At 40.6% G+C, this 18,323-nt stretch overlaps 1 protein-coding gene across 4 annotated transcripts in view; it reads right to left on the bottom strand.

The window, feature by feature from the left end:
• Positions 1 to 692: 692 nt before the first annotated feature.
• The window catches only part of LOC115772134 (nuclear pore complex protein DDB_G0274915), a 54,461-nt gene continuing 36,830 nt past the window's right edge, over positions 693 to 18,323 (bottom strand). For 2 of the 4 annotated variants that reach the window (XM_030718114.1, XM_030718116.1), the window contains exons 2-6: positions 8,415 to 9,001; positions 8,086 to 8,353; positions 7,535 to 8,016; positions 5,708 to 7,472; positions 693 to 2,069 (exon numbers count right to left, since the gene is read on the bottom strand). In XM_030718114.1, the coding sequence (XP_030573974.1) occupies positions 1,515 to 2,069; positions 5,708 to 7,472; positions 7,535 to 8,016; positions 8,086 to 8,353; positions 8,415 to 9,001 (3,657 nt within the window). In that variant the 3' untranslated portion in view covers positions 693 to 1,514. Of the gene's footprint in view, positions 2,070 to 2,691; positions 3,138 to 5,707; positions 7,473 to 7,534; positions 8,017 to 8,085; positions 8,354 to 8,414; positions 9,002 to 9,068; positions 9,140 to 18,323 lie in introns of those variants that run through there. The other 2 variants (XM_030718115.1, XR_004019021.1) reach the window with 2 other exon arrangements.

Here is an 18,323-nt window from a genome sequence, read left to right as displayed (position 1 = left end):
TCTCTCTGTCTGTCTGGCATTTGAATTATGCGAACATATATGGTATATATTCAATCCATATCTGAATTTTAGTTAGAAATCAAATATTGATACTGGTCGATTGAAAAGAATGCGCACGAGATTTTTAGCAATTGTAGGAATATGCCCTCTAAGAGAGTCTTTTGCAATTTTGACGAATTATATCGCTACCTCAGCTTTCAAGATCTGGCTAAAGTCTGTCAATCATGCTCCCGTTTTTTAGGCTACTAAATCTGAAACTGCAAACAGCTTTTAAAAACTTGGCACAGATGTTATTTTCTTACTAACACATTCTGGAGAAAACTTGGTACATACAGTATGTTCCTAATAAAACTGGATACAAATGTTTACTATAGAAAAAAGTTGCCTTTTAGATACCTTGTTGAATCTGTATCAGACCGACAAGGATCCGTTTAGCCTATAACGAATATAGCGAATTTCATGTTAATTCTTCAAGGTGTTGTCTTCAAACAGATTCGGATTTGGTTACCATATAGCAGTGAGGCAATTGAAAGGGTATTTCATGGTCAGCACAGCTTGCTGCTAGAAATGCCAGAAAATGTTCAATTAATTTAAATCATTGCCACTTTATTGATTGCTCTGATTTATGAGTTGCAAATAAAAATAAATAAAAAAAACACAGTTAAATTAAATTTTTTTATAGATTTTATTTTTGTCTTTTCTTTTTTTGTTGTTGTTGTTTTGTTTTTAATAAGTATGTTGTCTTCAATTACAATTGCTATTTAAATGGATATATGCTCAAATTTCTCGCCTTTGAATAAGTAATAGTATATGTATTTTTTTTAACGTTGAATCACTTTCTTATGATCAACTTTGCTTTTGTTTTCAAATGGGTTTTTATAAATGTGGTAAACGCATCTTGATAACAATATACGATAAGTTCTATGTGTAGACAATTAATTCAATTCAATCATACGCTGGCTTAGTTCATATAAAAAGTCCTGTACATACATTACATGCAATCTGGGTGTTAACTAAATTTCACAAATTAACAACTAAATTGTATAGCTGCTGTCTAATACGAATTTCATAAAGTTAGTTTGAGAGTACAAATAAGTAAGCATAGTGCATGATAATATTAAACTTACGACGAATTTTACAATCGATGCACACAATCAACTAGATATAAATTATGCTCAAACGTATATATAGTAGTTGGGTATACTTTAGTAGATCTCTAAATGTAGTTATAGCTATAAATAGGAGAAAATCAAACAATTTACATATGGGTCTGACCTAGTACAGTTCATACATATTTACGTGCACAACATGTGCATACATCATTCCGTATTGCTTACATCATGTCTTTAGATATAGTACATGCAAACATACATTACCTAAAATACATACAACTATATACTTTCAATGCGCGTGCCTAACAGTTGCGTAGACTAGCTAAATAATGAAATCAAATAAAAAATATCCGTCCAAATGGATATATATAGACCTATATAATAATGCCGCAGCATGAAAATTTAAGTGCAGCATTCAATGCTATCATAGAAAAACTCTTCCTTGTCTGCGTTTGGATCTTGTGCTTGTTCTTGCTCTGATTCTGATTCCGAGTTATCTACATCGTAGGATATTAAGGATTGCAGACTCTCTTCGAGCAGCTGCGGCTTATGCTGCACATGATGCACCGTGAATGCCTTGGCATCATTTGGGGGCGTGCCAAACCAAATGGCGCACTCGCCATCCGCACCGTGGTCATCCTCGGCAAAAGCTGGCGCTGGCATTGGTGGCGCCCCAATGGAATCGCTGTAACCATAGTCGAAGGTCACCAGCAGATTGTCGCTGCCACAGTCCATCGAATCGGGCGTTGTGTATTGCGTGTAATACGAATCGTAAGCCGTCTCCTCGGACACATCGGCTTCATCGCTTGGCAGCTCTTTGATGTATGTTAGGGGTTCCATAAAAATGACATTGTGCCTGTTGTTGTTCTTATTGTTGTTGTTGTTGCTCGTTTGCCATAATTGCCAATTGTTGTTATTGAAACGGAAATTTGGCTTACGAATGAAATTTGCCAAATTCTGTGCATCAGAGTTTTAAATGGAAGAGCAAAAGAAAATAGAATATCAAAACTTTAGTTGTCAGCGATTTTAAGGCAGAACAGAAAACACAAAAACAAACACAAGGCATAAGGTAGAATTTCAAAATGTTTATAATGTTAGACAAACACAAAATCTTTGATGAGCATTTAGCGATAGAGTTAGGGACCATAACCATTGACCATTCAGGTATTTTAATTAGCACAGAGCGTCCAATATGTACAATAAATTATCTGGAAAATCGTTAATGTTCTCCAAAGAAAATGCTAATCATTTCGAAAATGTGCTTACTTATGACCAGTTGGTAAATTTGTTGGTTGCCTGCATTGGAAATTAGAGAGAGAGAGCGAGAGAGAGTGTAGGTAGGTGTGTGTGTGTTTGTCTGGGGGGCTGAATGGTTGGGTGTGTGTAGAAATTGGCTAAGCTACTGGAGAAGCTACAAATACAAGAGTACAACCAAAATGCTGTTCGTTGGTTCAGTTTCAGTGTTGTATAAGCAAATAAAGCAGAGTTGTGCAGGGCTGTATATTGTTTTGTTTTTTTTTTTTGCGAAGGGTGGTAGCTTAACCTACAAATATGAAATTACAACAAAAGAGAGACTTACGCGTATAACAAATTTGCGGCAAAGTGTCTTAGTTCTTTGTCTATAAGAAAAACAGACAAACGATTTACAACAGAACTAGCTCAGTTAGCTCTCCACGCTTGTGTTTGAGGCTGTAGCTGAGCCGAGCTGAGCTTGAGGCTTGGAGCTGAGCACGTGAATCCTGACATTGGCATCGTCTGTTCGCTGTCCGTTACCAAAATAATCTCCCGAGTGATGCACGCGTTTGGAATGTTGCTTTTATGTTAGCATTTTCATTTGCAGCATGCAGCTTAAATTTTCACCACCAACGTCAATCAATCAATCAATCAATACACCACCATAGTCCATATGTATATATATCTCATAAATTTACATGATTATCCAACGTATCCGGTTAGGTATGTTGCAGTTAGAAAGAGTTTTGTTTTTTTGTTTCACAATTTGTTTTAGTTACAGTTTTCAAAAGGCTGTTTGTTGGATTGGTTTGGTTTGGTTGGTTGTTGGGTGGGCATGATATATATAGGTATATATATATAATTTATATTTTTATTGAGGATTTTTGTGGTACGGGCAGTTTTGAATATACAAAATGGGAAAACGTATTAATTTTTAACAACAGACGGGTAAACAACACATTTGTTTGTTGGGTTTACGTTTGGTTTTTTACATGTGGAGTAGACATACATAGAGCGAGAAAACGCGCAGAAAGAAAAAAAGTAAAAGTAAAAAGAAATTACAGCATTAGATACAAATATTTAGTGTATACAACTTTGTTTTGTTTTTCTAGCAAAGTATGAGTTTTGACCGTGATTTCTGTATGTGAGTGTAAAACAAGTTTTGAGTACTTTGAGGTTAGTTTTGAACGCTGACCAAGCTGAGAATGAAACATGGCAACAATGATGATTATGCTGATGATGATGATGATGATGATATATGAAAATATATGTTGGGCAAGAATTTAAAGGCAAGCTGTAGGCGTGGCCAAAATCAAAATTTCGCGCATGGCAGCAACAGCGGCTTAGCAAAATTAAAGTTCCAATTTATTAATGTTGTTGTTTTTGTTTATATTTCTAAATATATATGTGTAAATGTATGTGTGTGTTGCGTATGTATGCATATGTGTTATATATGTATTAGACCATGATCATAATAAATGATTAATTAGCATTTAAATTAGGCCAAATTGTAAGTAAGTGGTACGTAGATACATCAACTTATAGTATAGATAACAGTTATCAGTTTTAAACACATACACGCAAAATAATAATAGTTACAATTAATGCTTAGCACACATACACACACGAATGAGTAACTGCCTGATGGATAGGAGAAGTACAACTTATAATAACGATATTTAAATATTCATATAATATATATAATGATAAACAATTTACATGATTTTCGCATAATGTGATACGAGTACGAGTATGATTTATATGGTAAATGTTGTTGCACTTATGCGTTTTATACTTATATAGGCATTGTTTTACGAGTATGTACAAAAAATAATAATATATGTTTATATATATGTAGAAAGAAGTGAATACATATGTTGTTGTGGCGCGTGCAATTGCTGTTAATTAAATATAGCGGCAGCTGCGGCGACTAATTTGCATAGCTGCTCCGCTCCAAGGCAAGGCAGTGGAGGTGGCACCTTTCACTCTGGTCAATGACCAAATAAACAAAAAAAACAAAAAAAAATGTAATACAACTGATAAGACGCTGCCTTTGCTTGATAAGCCCTTCGATGGCAGGCGGCTGCTGGACGAGGGTGGGGGCTAACAGTGAGGGGGGAGGGGCATTAGTTGGGTAAGGTCAGGCACGCTGCGGGCAAGTCGAAGTGCGACGAGAAGGGTTTTCTGTCATTTCTTATTAACTTTTTTGTTGTTTGCATAGGCACGACAAGAGTACACAATCTATTGGCCTAACGATCGTTAGTTAGATATACACATAGTTCTATATAGTATATTATTTATATATATAATGTATGTTTTGTATGCATCGTAGGTTAGTTGTATGCATAGGCATGTGTATGTATTATTTATAAATAAATATGCATGTAATTATGCGCGCCATGAAATAAGCCCCAAAACGAGACAACAGTAACCACGTTTATGCGTAGCGTCTCTTGATCCGAATACACATATTCCATATTAAATGAGGTTTCTCATGACAAAAATTATACCTGGTTAAAATAGCAGATCGATATTGCTGGAATTTCAATTATCATGACAAGAATTGCACGCGAATACATGAATTAACACAGAGACAACGAAATGAACTAGTTTCTCTTACAATTATTTTAAACGTTGCTCTAAATATACAAGAAGTGAATTGAACTTTATCAATAGATTTGTTGAAAGTCTGACTAAATTATTCAATTTGCTGATTTTCAAACTTATTTTGTTCTAGTATTCAATTTTTAATTAATTTACCAGTTTCTAAACATAGAACTTTTTAAATATATTTTTGAAATATTTCTTAAAATTCTTCTGACTGTTTTGACTATTAAACATCTATAAAGTATTTAGTTCCTGAACATTTCACTTATGTAATGTGCACAACAAATTATTTAAGTTTCCAAAAAGAACTAGTTCCTAAGCATTTCAGTTGTGTTTTAAAACACAAATTCAAAGATTAGTAAACATTTCGTTCTAAATGAAATGAAATTACAAAAGCATATGGGACCTTCTATGCAAATAGGTATATTCTGTACAAATTGGGGTTTATTTCAGGGCGTCGACATAATGTATGTGTACAACGTATGATTTCTATTATGTATATATAAGGTATGCGGCGAGTTGGATATATTGGTAACTGTAACTGGCATTGAAATGTGTTTCGTGTTTTCGTTGTTGTTTCTATTGTTGTTGTTGTTGTGTTGTTCGTAGTCGAAGGCGTATTAAAACAGTAATCAGTTATCGATAAGTATATATAGACGTATATGTATCATTATTATCAGTATCAGTATCAATATCGTAACTAAGTATATTATTCATTTGAACCAACCCAAAAATGTTGACTTTAAAGTGCGTACCTTGCCACTATCACTGTCGCCATAACTGGACGTGGGCGTGGCCATTGGATCATTGCTCTGCTCGCGCTCACGCTCACGCGCCAGCCTCGCACTGCCCGCCGAGGCGCTGCTAAAGCGACGCACCACCGTTGGACCACCGCTGCCAATGGCAGCAGCGCGTCGCTGATAGGATGGCCCCGTTGTGGCATTCAGCTGCAGATCCTTGCGCAGCGTTGTGCTCAACTGTGCCGCAATGGAGCTTGAGCTGCCGCTGGTGCTCAGCTGGGCGCTTTTGTGCGAGGCGCCCCCGCTGCCGTTGCTGCTGTTGTTGCTGTTGTTGAGCTGCTGCTGCTCGGGCGAGTGTTGGGCGCGCGAAAGTGAGTCGAGGTGACGCACACGTGAGCTGAGCGTCTCGCGCTTCAGCTTGGGCAATGGCGAATTTTGGAGCACGCGCGGGGACGGAGTCGTTGTGGCCGTGTGGCTGCTACGATTGCCACCAGCCGAGCTGGATGAGTATGGTGTGGTGGCCAGCGGTATGGAGGACGATGTCGAACTGCGACTGGTGTTTGTGCTCAGCGAATGATTGGATGCTGAATCGCCACGCTTTAAGCTCTGGCTGAGATTGCCGGTGCTGCGGCTTAGCGAGGATTTGCTGCTGCTGCCATAAGAGACGCTGCTGGAGTTATGCACCGATGGCGGCGAACGACCCGCCGTCGAGGGTCGACCCGTTGGCGGCTTGCCCGCAAAGTAGGCGGCCGCTTTGCTGCCCGGCAGCGGTATCTTGCTCGGCTTGCTGGCGCTGTTAAACTTGCGAAAAGCGTGGCTGCGCAACGGCGTCTGCTCAAAGGGACTGACGCCGCCCACGCTGGAGCTCATGACGCGTGCCGCAATGCTGCTGCTGCCGGCGGCCGCGGTGGGCGTGCTGCTGCCCAGCGGACTGGGACTGATGTTGACCATTGTCTTGCTCTGCGTGGAATCATTGGGCGTGCGTTCCGGTTCGTGCTCGTGCGCGGATTCGGTGCTGCTGCTGTGCTGCTGCAGCTCCTCCATGGCCAGCGGCACCATGGCCTTCATGCTGGGCGTGCTTATCTGATCGGAACGTGGCATGGCCGCCGATACCGATGTTGATGCCGAATCCACCGAGTCGGGAACGCCACGACGACTGAGCATCAGCGTGGTGGAAGCCGACGAGCGATTCGTCTCGTAGTCATGCTGCGAGGAGGAGTTCAGATACGAATTGGTAGTGCTGCTGCCATGCAGCCGGGATTCCAGGACGCGCAACTGCGCCTTTGTGCCCTCCAGTTCGATGTTTTTCTCCTCCAACTGAAAGCGCAGCTCCTCCGTATCCTCTACGCTCTTGTCCAGCCGCTTGGTCAGCAGCGACTTTGACTTGCTGGACGAGTCCAGCTTCTGGGCCAGCACCTGATTTTGCACAGTCAGCGTGAGCAGGTGCCGCTGCAGCTCTAGCACATTCGTCTCCAGCAAAATGGCCGAGAAGCGCTTGGAGTCTGTAATCCGGCATTTGGTATTCCGGGCGCCAGGCGTGCTCACAACACCATCCAAACGTCCCAGCTGCTGTTGTTGCCTTCTCGCTGCCGCTATTGCTGTATCACTGCCTGAGCTTTGATGGAATGCCTCCGGCGCTGGCTGTTGCTGTTGCTGCTGATCGAGCACAACCGGCTGGAATGTGTTGTTGCTGCTGAGACTGGGGCGACTGCTGTTGGAGAGCACCGTCGTCGCAGAGGATAAAAAGTTGCGTTGACTGGAGAGCTCTGACTGGCTGGCGCTGCAATTAAATTAAATTGGGGATGAGAGCTCAGTGAGTCATTAACTCATTTAGCTGCTTACCTGGATGAGCTTTTGCTCTGCTGCTGCTGTTGTTGTTGCTGCTGCTGCTGCTGCAACTGTAGCTGCTGCACTCGCGAGCTCAGCTCCAGCTTTTGAGCCATGGCCAGTTTTAGCTGCTCTTCGAGATCCTTTTTGACGCTGATCAACTCTTCGACCTGATCGTTCATCTTGGCCGCCTTAATGCGGCCCGTTAAAGTTTCCGCCTCCATTTCGGCCAGCTTGTCCAGCAGACGATCGCGCTCCTTGCGCAACTGTTTGATATCCTCGCGATTGATTCGCTCCACCTGCTCTCGGAACTGCTGCGGTGTCATGCCAATAGCATTTTTGTGGCCCTTCGCCGCATCCCCCTGTTGGCGCTCATAGCTTTGCAGCTGTTCGACCTCCTCGCGTAAGCGATTCGATTTTCGGTGTATGACATCCAGCAGGTTGAGCAGCTCATCATCCGACTCGGCGCAGCTCAGACGGTTCGATGCTATGGCCACCTGTCAAGAGAAACAAATATTTAAGTGAGCGTTGCCGTCTTTTAGATTTCCAATTATTCTGCCACTTACCGTCATAGCACCGTTGGTGGAGGAAGCACTGTGGCCCTCCTTGGAGGAACTAGTCTCCGTTGAGAAGCCGGAGTCCTGTACAACGCTTCCGTTGTTGTTCTCTCCGCTCTTTGGCTCTTTCTTGCCGCTGTGCGAGTTACTGCGGCTACGCGTTAGCGACGAGGACGACGGCTCAGCTCCAGCGGATGCGGCTGCAGCGGCCGTTGTTGTGGACGGTTCCTTGTGCGACAGTTTGCGCTTCATGCGTATTCCGGGCTCCCATTCACGTCTGCAATAGGACAAAAGAATTAAAGATTTCTGACTGGTTTGAAATTATGTCGCCTACGCACCTGGATGCTAACGAGGAGCTGCCTCCACCACCGCTCCCGCCGCCCACCGAGTGACTGCCGCCTAGCGCGCCCACAGAGCTGGGCGTAGATGGTGTGGCGGACATGGAGGCCATTTTATGCTTGAGATCGGGAAACGTTTCGATGACCAGATCTCGGAATTCCAACAAAGCGCCCACCTCATGCTGCAGCTCCTGCAGCGACTTGGTCTGCTCGCTGTGTATGGGATGATGCGGATGACTGCCATAGCTATTGCTGTACGGCGCATGGTGGCTCAAATGATGATGGTGGTGCAAATGGTGCGGATATGTGGCACCCACAACCACCGTTGCCGTTGGCGAAGCAACAACAGTGCCTCCAGCAGCGCTCGCTGCCATCAGATGCGGATGATGTGTGACAACGCCGCCGCCACCGACGCCGCTCAATGGCAAGCACTCCATGGCGCCGCTGGCCAATTCTGTGACGCGTGCGTGGCCACCACTGCTGCTGCAGTTGTTGCCGCTGTTGCTGTTGCTGTTTCTGTGTTGGCTAATGCAGCTGCCGTCTGTTTTGCAGATGCCATGCGTTGCGGGTAGTTCAAAGCCGTCATTCTGTAAGCAAACAAGCACAAGGAATTGTATTTAAATCGATATTTTTTTATATCACAATATGTATTACTTGACTGTTTGGCATTTTGACACATATTTCAATGGTTGTGGCTAACAGCTACAGTTTGTGTGCCCTACTGTATAACAATACTGCCCTGTCCCTGTATTCATCGATCAGACAGATTATATAAGCTAGAGCTAGCAAATTTGGGTGTGGATTCATTTAATTCCATTACAAATGAAAATTGATTAAAGTAAAAATAAAATTCCACAAATTCATTAGTTCTTGATCAACGCTGCTAATAATTGACGATATAAAATATTATGAACCACTGAGTAATAATATGAGTTACTCAAATAACAATGACAAATATTTTAGGAAGAAGAAAGTGAAAACTATTTCTATATAAATATTAACATAACTACTGCAAGCATATTTGGCATGTAAGCCTTACACACAATAAAATTCATTTGAATCTCAAATCCTACCCCACGCACAGCCACAATTCAATTTGTTTTAACTAAACTAGCATGCATTTGAATCTTAAAATATAAACAGCATTCACTCAGGAAACAAATCTGTATTAAAAGCATTTTAAGCATATTTATTTCGTGGCAAAGATTTCTGGGATAAAGCAGACCAACTTGTTTTCAAATCTCTCTGCACGGCTTAAGATCTAGCAGGCCTTGGCTATGAGGGAAAACCTAAGCCTGTAGCATTATTAGTGAGCTTTAAGCTTAGCCAGCTAATTACACAATAGGAAAAAAGACTATTAAAGCAAAAAAAATAAAAAGGCAGTACATTCAATTCATCATCGTGTGGCAATCGCTGGAGTTCAGGAGCAGCGTAAAGCGATTAGTGAATGACATACAAATTATGATTGATGAATTAAAGCGCAGCGCGGGCCGCTGACCCAAGGAGAAAACTGTAGCAAAAGTGCAACAGCAGCAACAATTGCAGCATGCTGTTGGCAATTTGTGACAATCATGTTGTTTGTTTGTCTCGAGTCGACGAATCTTTCATGAGTCGCTGCAACTAGAACAGCACGTCTTAGCCCAAGTAAAAGTCTTTGTGCAGCAGCCGCAGCAGCTGTTGCAGCAGAGTGCAGCAAAATGTCACAACCGCCGCACGCTTTCACTAGACGAGAATATTTCTCGATAACTTTCACATGCGATAAACATAAATTCCTTCGCTCCGCTATCGATCAAACAAATGGTAAGTGCTAAAAGTATACACATACATGTGGCTATAGGCATCAAAGAACTAATGTTCGACCCGCTGTTCTCGGCAATAATAATCATAAAAAATAATGTATATACAACTCAAGCTGATTGCATGCCAGTTGATTGACTGAGCGATTGACTGTTGCTTGATTGCTACGAAAAGTTGGTCAATTTAATGGGCAAAATATGAGATTGCAAATGAAGCATGACAATTGGCCCACATTCACTTGGGTCGGTGCATTTTGGGCCATTATTTAACAGCTAATTAGTCGGGCCAGGAAGTAAAGCACATAATTTGTGTTTTTTTTTTTATATGCCATTGCATAAGCACAATGCACTTTAATACTTTTTTCTATCTTTGTATAATGTTTTTTTTTTTTTGTTGTTTTTCTTTTTGGTTTTTAGCCCTGTCAGATGTGGCCGCTTTGCCTGTGGAGCGTGGCGAATGCGAAGCCATGGGAAGCTACATCCACAGCTACAGTTGAAGATCGTGTAATTATATAGCAAAATCCATTGTCAACCACGAAATTGAAGCCGAACAATTGAAACGTCGCCTGTCACTCATAAGCGCTCAATGTCGAGATGACTGTCAAGCCAAGCGAAAAGAGACTCTACATGATTTCAAAGTTTCTTTTTTTTTTTCTTTTAATTTTTTGTTGTCTACCCATTGCTCAATTAGCCAGCCAAGTTTGGCCTTTGGCCCACAAGTTGACCAAGCAGACAGTTGGCTAATTATCTTCTAAGTATTAGAAATACATATACATATTTATATGTATCAGCTATAGACACAAGGGGTTTCTTGTCAAGCAAGCAAGGCGTTGTTCAAGCTGCGCCTCATCTCAATAAACAGAAGAAGAAGATGTAGTGTGGCGGCATCTCCATAAGAGGCGTCGTCATCATCATCAGCTATCGGAGCAGCGTGGGCGGAAAACTGTCGTCTGTTGTAGCGACTGCCACGCATTGCTGAATCTTCAAGTTGGGTTTTTTTTTATTAACTCTGCAGCCCAATTGGGTTGATCGTCATCATCGTCATCATCAACAACATTATCGCTGTGGGCCATGACAGACGAAAAGAGTTGTAGCACGTAGCACTTGGCGCTCAATTAAGCTGCCCACCACTTGAGTTGCAAGTTGCCCACCAAACAAGAGGCTTGGGCTCTTGCCACATGAATCAGCTGAGCTGTTAGATTAGACATCGAAACGCCAGCCAACGCATGAAAAATTCTATTCGCCAACTCACCAGCAGCAGCAGCAACCGTTCTTATGTTGACAAGACATGCGAGTCGTTTAAGCGAGTATTTATAGAAATACCCGTCAATATCTATAGCTGTATATGTACCTGTACCAGTACATGCCCGTAGTACCAGACACAAAAGCCATTAATAATACAACTCATCATAAACAATAAACAAAAGACAATAAACCGGAATCCAACAACTGTATATAATTAAAACAAATAATTAAAAAAGAGTTATATATCAATCATATACAAGAAACTACACACAAATATATAATATAAAAAAAAAGGGGAAAAATAAAGTCTGGATGTTTTAAGAACTTCCCTAGAGTAAGGAATAATGTGCAGTTTGGAAAACATAAAAGCTTTTACTAAAACTCAATCGAAACAGAATATGATTCAAGATCTAAACTTAAAATTACACTTCGGCCTCTAAAATCGATGGGGGTCTGTTTCAATGAATGCAAAGGCAATGTCGCTTAGCTAACACATTTAACTGTGACAATTGATTTGTTGTTTTGACTTTGCAATGTGCCACACCCCATCATCCACGGGCTTCTTTAAACGTGCCTGGCACGTTAGTTTGATCGATTTTAGGCTCTGTTTACTACTGTTTCGCTTAGTTATTTCTCGAAGTGCAACGCGTCGTATACGTAATGCTAGCTGGTTAAAGCTGGCTACGCTCCAACTGGCAAAACAAATTTTCACTGCGCTTCTACAAAAATTTCTATTTTTTGTCTTTTATGCTTTTGTTTAGTGGTTTCTCCCCCAGCCTCCCCGCGCCCCTCCGCACTTCATTGTTTACTGTGATTACTTTTAGCCGCGATTCGTGCGGCCTCTCAAGAAATTTCTACTTTTTACCTTGTTTGTTCGATGATATTTGAGCGGGCCTAGAAAACAGTTTGGTTTCTTTTGAAGTGCAGCACTTTTCAATTAGTGTGGCGTTTGCATAACATAAATGTGTATATAGCATATGACTGTCTATCTAACTCTGTACATGTGTCTGTGTGTAATTAAGCCGTGTCTTATAATGCATTTTGGAGCGCTTATTAATTGCATTGCCTGCCAGCGTACATGACTTATAGCATTTTGAAGAGTCATTGCGCAGCGCATGGACTACGCCAATAATATGTAATTTTCATTTTCATTTTCAATTCAAATTCAATTTGAATGCAGTTTTCATGTTGGCGTTGGGCTCGGCCCGGCCCGGCCGCCTCTGACGCAACACGAGCTAAGGCCACGCTTTTGGAGTTGATAACGGGGCGAGGCGGGGCCAGCGGCTGGAGCTGGGGCTGGGCCATTGTGCGTTGGCCAAGCCAGCAAGTAGGATACATTTAATAGACAATTGCATTTGGCTGTCAGCAGCGACTGCAAACTAAACATCTGCGAGGCCCAGAGACAGAGTCAGCCATTAGACGCCATTAGTTGTAATTTAAGTTTTATAATTCTAACAATATTAAACAAAACAAAACAAAAAAACCAAAATTCATGTGTGCTGCTTGCAACATGTTTCATATGTGGCAATTGCCAAAAGACCAAACATGCAGCAACAACAACAACAACAACTGCAACAAAGGCAACAATTGTCTAAAATGTGTGCTTGGCGTCTGTGTCCGTGGCTTTTTGTTGGTAATCGTCGCACTCAACCGATGCAAGTGTTGTAATTAAATTAACAATTTTTCGACACTTTTACAAAGCACCCCAAAACACAAACACACATAAATTGTTAAGCAGTTACAGCACCAAACACAAACAACAACGGCAAATTACAAGACACACACAACAACAACAAAAACAACAACTGCGATTGTTGCAATGTAAAAAATCATCGGTTGTTGGACAAAGTGACGAAGCGTCCGCCTGTCACATTTCCACTTTTCTGTTTGTTATTTTTGTGGCATGGCTTAGTCATTTTCTTTTTTCTTTTTGCCTACCAACATTTTTGTAATTATCTAAATTATTTAAGTCGACTTATTAAAGTTGCATTTGCTTACTTAATAAAAAATACTTTTTTGCCAGTTGTGTTGTATTAAATAAGGCATAAATAAAATGTAGACAATTCTAAAAAAGTTTCTATGACAACATTTCCCACAGCCCTTGGCAAGTGCTTTGAAAGCTTCTAAAAACTTAAATTGTGATTACATATAAGAATTTACAACAACTCAAGTAAGAACTCTCAATGAATCAGCTCAGAAATACACTTTATCTAATTAGATAAAACCTCATCATGTGCATAATCTAATTTGTATTTTTATAAAACTTGAACAAGGAAAATATTGTTTTTGTAATATTTCCACAGTCGTGCAAATTAGCGCTATGTTTTAGTAAAAATAATTTTAAAACTTAATTTTTATCTGTTTTAGGTGATTGTGTTTTCCTTAAGCCTTTTACACTACACTTCAAGATTGATTTTTTATTTATCCAATATGAACGCAGTTCTACTTAAAATGCATTAAAGCTGTGTAAAGCTGTCAAAAAAGAAGAAACCTGTTTAAACAAACGAAAAATCTACTTTTTAGAGAATTAAGCAAGAAGCATTAATAACACTTCAATCTTAGTTAATTAATAGTTAGCTTTTAATACACACACACTAGTTCGACTGTGTCCCGTCCAGCCAATATAGTTTAGTCATTTTTTATTGGCCCCAATTTCTGTTGCTCCAGTTACCCATAAATCACAGCGCTTTATGCACGATTGCCACTGCCAAAGACTGCCCACCAACTAACTAACTAACAAGTCTATCTACCAAACAAGCAACAAAAAAAAAAATACAATTTTTAAAGCCCATTAAACATTTGCAAGGCAGAGATAAAAATTATGTAATGCCAGGCTACAAAATGTTCCGCAAAATTATTATTTAAAAAAAAAATTAATTAAGCACATAAATTATGCAGCACAGACACTGGTCAAAGAGGAAAAAAAAAGTTATTAACAACTTGGTTAACACATCATAAGGCGCCAGTGGTCAGTGGCGGTTGGTTTGTGTTCAGTTAGTTGTTGGTTCGTTTGACCAGACTCTGGTTTGCCTTAATTAATTAACTGTTTTATAGTTTTAATAGCAATTTTTTGGCCACTTTAATTTCGTTTCATTTCGCAGCTATTTGAACTTTCGCTTGCGCTTTGATAAACGTTCATAAATTGGCTCGCAACAGTTTCCCGACGAACCCTCCGTCAATATGTAACCGTATCCTTTGGGGACTTAGCTGCCAGCAAAAGTGTTGCCTGTTGTTGACAGACGTTGTTGTTGTTCGTGTTGTTGTTGCTGTTGCTGTCGGTTGTTGCTGTTGCTGTCTTTTGTGGCCAACGGGCACACCTCTTGCTGTCCATTTGCCAGCGATTTCTAATCGATTTTTTCCGCCGCTGCCAGCCAACATGTGAAAATGGCCGCTGGCCAGACACCCCAGCCATGGGACTTAGCTAACTAAAGTGTATATACTATATAGTATATAGCATAATATAGCATGGCCTGGCCCCCCTGGTCTTGGCATATGGGTTATAGCAAAACTAGCCTGGCAGCGTTTGGTTGCTTTTAAACAAATTTTTGTCAATATTTCATTGTTGCCACAATTTGTTGGCGGCGCTTTCACACAAAACTTTTCACACTTTTGCATTGTTGTTGCTGTTGTCGCTCGTTCTGCCAATTAGCATTTGACCATAATTTTGTTTTGGCTCACGCGATTTGATATGACGCCGCTTAACCGGAAGTTGTTCACTTTCGACAACTTTGCACGTCTCTAATTACAGTTGGTGCCCGAGCTGGCCAATTGTTGCCATAACCACGCCCCATTAACTGAAATAGAATTTGGAAATGTTGTTTGTTTTGCAGTCTGTCCCAAATAGACAACACGCCCTTTTCCGCATTACTTGGCTTGCATTTAATTTCGCTGTTCATTGCACTTTGACAATAGCGATCAACAATAACAATTACAACAAATAGTTGCAAAAGCAACAACAAACAGAAAAAAGAAAAAAAAATGGCCAAGTCTGCTATTGTTGCATTTGGTTTCTTTGTACGTGGCCTGTCGCTTTTAATGTGCCAATGACTGCATGATTGTGCGATTATGCATCCAGCTAAGCAACAATCTGTCAATGCATCCAACCAGAGAGACAGACAGACAGACGGACGGATGGACATATAGATGGACTGGCAGCCACCCAAGCGATTAATCTATCTCTCTATATAATCACAGTTTCGTTCAGGCGCTGGCGTTGCGCCGTCATTTTGTCAATCTGCCAACATCCGGTACGTTTCACTTTCAGCTCTCTGATTTATTTTATACAAAATACAAGTACATATTATAACTATTTATTATGTGCAGTTTGTCAGCAGCACAGAGAGCCCCACCGGAGCCAATGCCAATACGATACGTATCGATACGATCGCATAGCAGCTGCGCCCACCTGCCACAATATGTGGCCCCACACACACACACACACTTACACACAGAGACACACACTCGCACATTCTGCATAACGTTTAGTGTGCGACCAAAAATGGCAACGCAATTTCAAAGCGCATTCAATTGAGTTTGCTTAATATGGCTTATCAGGCTCTGTTAACTGATAAAAACAGCAAAAAGCTGGCAAAACGTTCCTTTAAACTTGGCCAGCAGCGATAATGGACGGCATGAGCTGCTCAAACGATAAGCATTAACAAAATGACTCACTGAGGTAGAGAAAAAATAAAACAAAAACCAAACGGAAAGTTGATAGACAAACTGTTGACTGTTTTTTTTAATGCAGTACGTGCGGTAATTAAACGAATAGAACAATCATGAAATTCTCGAAAATGTATCAAAAATAATTATATTAAAGATTGAAGTGGAAAGATATTAAATGAAGCTCGCCGCGCTTTTAAACAGCACACGTCTACTTTACCTTCATAATTAAGTTATCAGCTTTAAGTTAAAGCATAAACTTTGATTTGATTTTTTCTTTGCATTTAAGCATTAATTTAAAACTAGATTTGTTCGTTGACTAGTTGTGTTTTTCCTATAGGTTTTTTCTACTACACTGTTTTTGACTAATTAGAAGCTTGAACTAAAACTAAGCGTTTAATTTTAAATGATAAAAAAACAGTGATAACAATTCCTTAATTTAAGTCAAATACAAAACAAACTTTAGTTTTAGATTTGACTCCTAGTAAAAAAATCATCGCATTGTCTTACAGCTCTTTTTGTTTAAATATCCAGCACTTGATGCAGACATTACACAACACTCCTTATTTGCAACACAATTTGCAACCCTTTTACTCAATTTTAGAGGCACAACAAATTCATTTTCATGGTCACGTAGTGGCAAGCTGCTCATTAGTGGCGTCTCAACCTGGGCCATAAGTAATCCCTGGAGACGACAACGACAACATAAAATTGCGCATACGACCCATTGCACGCCTGAGATAGGGTGTGTGTGTGTGGAACACCAATAAAAACTCTCACAAGCTGATGGCTTTTAACAACATGTGACAAATTTTTATCGCCTAGTCGTTAGCTGGTCAAGAGAGCCGTCAACGGCAAATGGTCAACGCCGGCTGTTGTATGATCTTTGACATGCCAAAACACGAGACAAAGGCAGAAATGTATGTATGTCTATAGGTACATTGTGTATATATGTATGTGTATGCAAGTACCTATATGTATATATGTAACTAAATATGGCCCGCAGCTTTGTTTAGTTGTTACGTTTCGGCTGCCGCAAAGACAAAACCCACAACAGAAACAGAAACAACAAAAACTTTCACTTTGTTTGTCATCGGAGAGCAGCAGAAAAATATAAAAACAAGCGTTAAAAATTTTATTTTATTTTTTTGTACGTTTTTATTTATTTTTATTTTTAGTTTTTTGCTTCTCTCTGTTTTATTTACAACAAAAGCCAATGCTCAAAACATGAGCAAATAATGAGCTTAGAAATTTTATGGGCCCAGCTGGTTTGAGCCGCATGCAAATGGAGCAGCTGCGGGGCAAAGCGGCGCTTGTGGCATGCCACAAATTGTGCGATGCCCAAAGCCGCAACGTTACCAAATGTGGTGGCGGCGGTGGGGCCACCCCATTTCACCCATTACGAATGGCGATTGGCATATCGGCCAATTGGCCAGCGAGTGGGCCAAATCAAAGCGCCGATAAACGTCGATGGTGTGAAATGGCAGCGCTGCCCCGCTGAGATAGCAGCCAAACGACAAAAATGAATTATGAGCCATGACGCTTTTATGGTCTTTAGCCATTAAAACTGATTTCCATTGTCTGCATTTGGCCCAGCTTATTGTGCGAGTAAAGCCCGGCCAAAACAAAACAACAGCAAAGAAAAAAAAATTGGAATACTGCGCAGCCAATGTGAAAATAATCAAAATGGCTTTTTGTGGATTTACTTGCAAAGCGTTTCGTTTGCCAAAGCAACCAACAGACAATTGGCAACAACACCAACAGCAACAGCAACAACTTGCAACAGTTGGCAATTGGCTTGAAAATGCGTGAGTCGTCACCAGGCGAAGATGTTTCAGCTCTGAGTGGGTTTTATATAGCCAAAACGAACCGAGCCGACCTAAAAGCTGCAGCTGTATAAAAATTGTAAAGATCATTAGACAAGCTTTGTGTGTTACGACACGGCTTAGGTCTTTGCCTTGGGCTTGTGCTGATGTGGAGATTTAGATAATGTTCGCGAGTCAATGGCATCAGCTCGTTTGAGGAACCAGTCAGAATAACACAATTTAAACAAAAGACTTAAATTGAAACTGGTTTAAAATCAACAATAGTGAGTGATAAGCACTTTCAGCAGTGAAGATCAATGGCAGAATAGAGCAGAAGTTATATATAAGTTAAAGCAAAAATGAATTAGCTTATTAAAAGCCAAATAAAAAATCAAAAGTTT

This window comes from Drosophila novamexicana, unplaced genomic scaffold (genome assembly GCF_003285875.2).
Source record: "Drosophila novamexicana strain 15010-1031.04,08,12 unplaced genomic scaffold, DnovRS2.1 tig00000108-arrow-pilon, whole genome shotgun sequence".
NCBI lineage: Eukaryota > Metazoa > Arthropoda > Insecta > Diptera > Drosophilidae > Drosophila > Drosophila novamexicana.
Note: the sequence above shows the minus strand (reverse complement) of the source record. Positions and strands in the feature narration are given on the sequence as shown.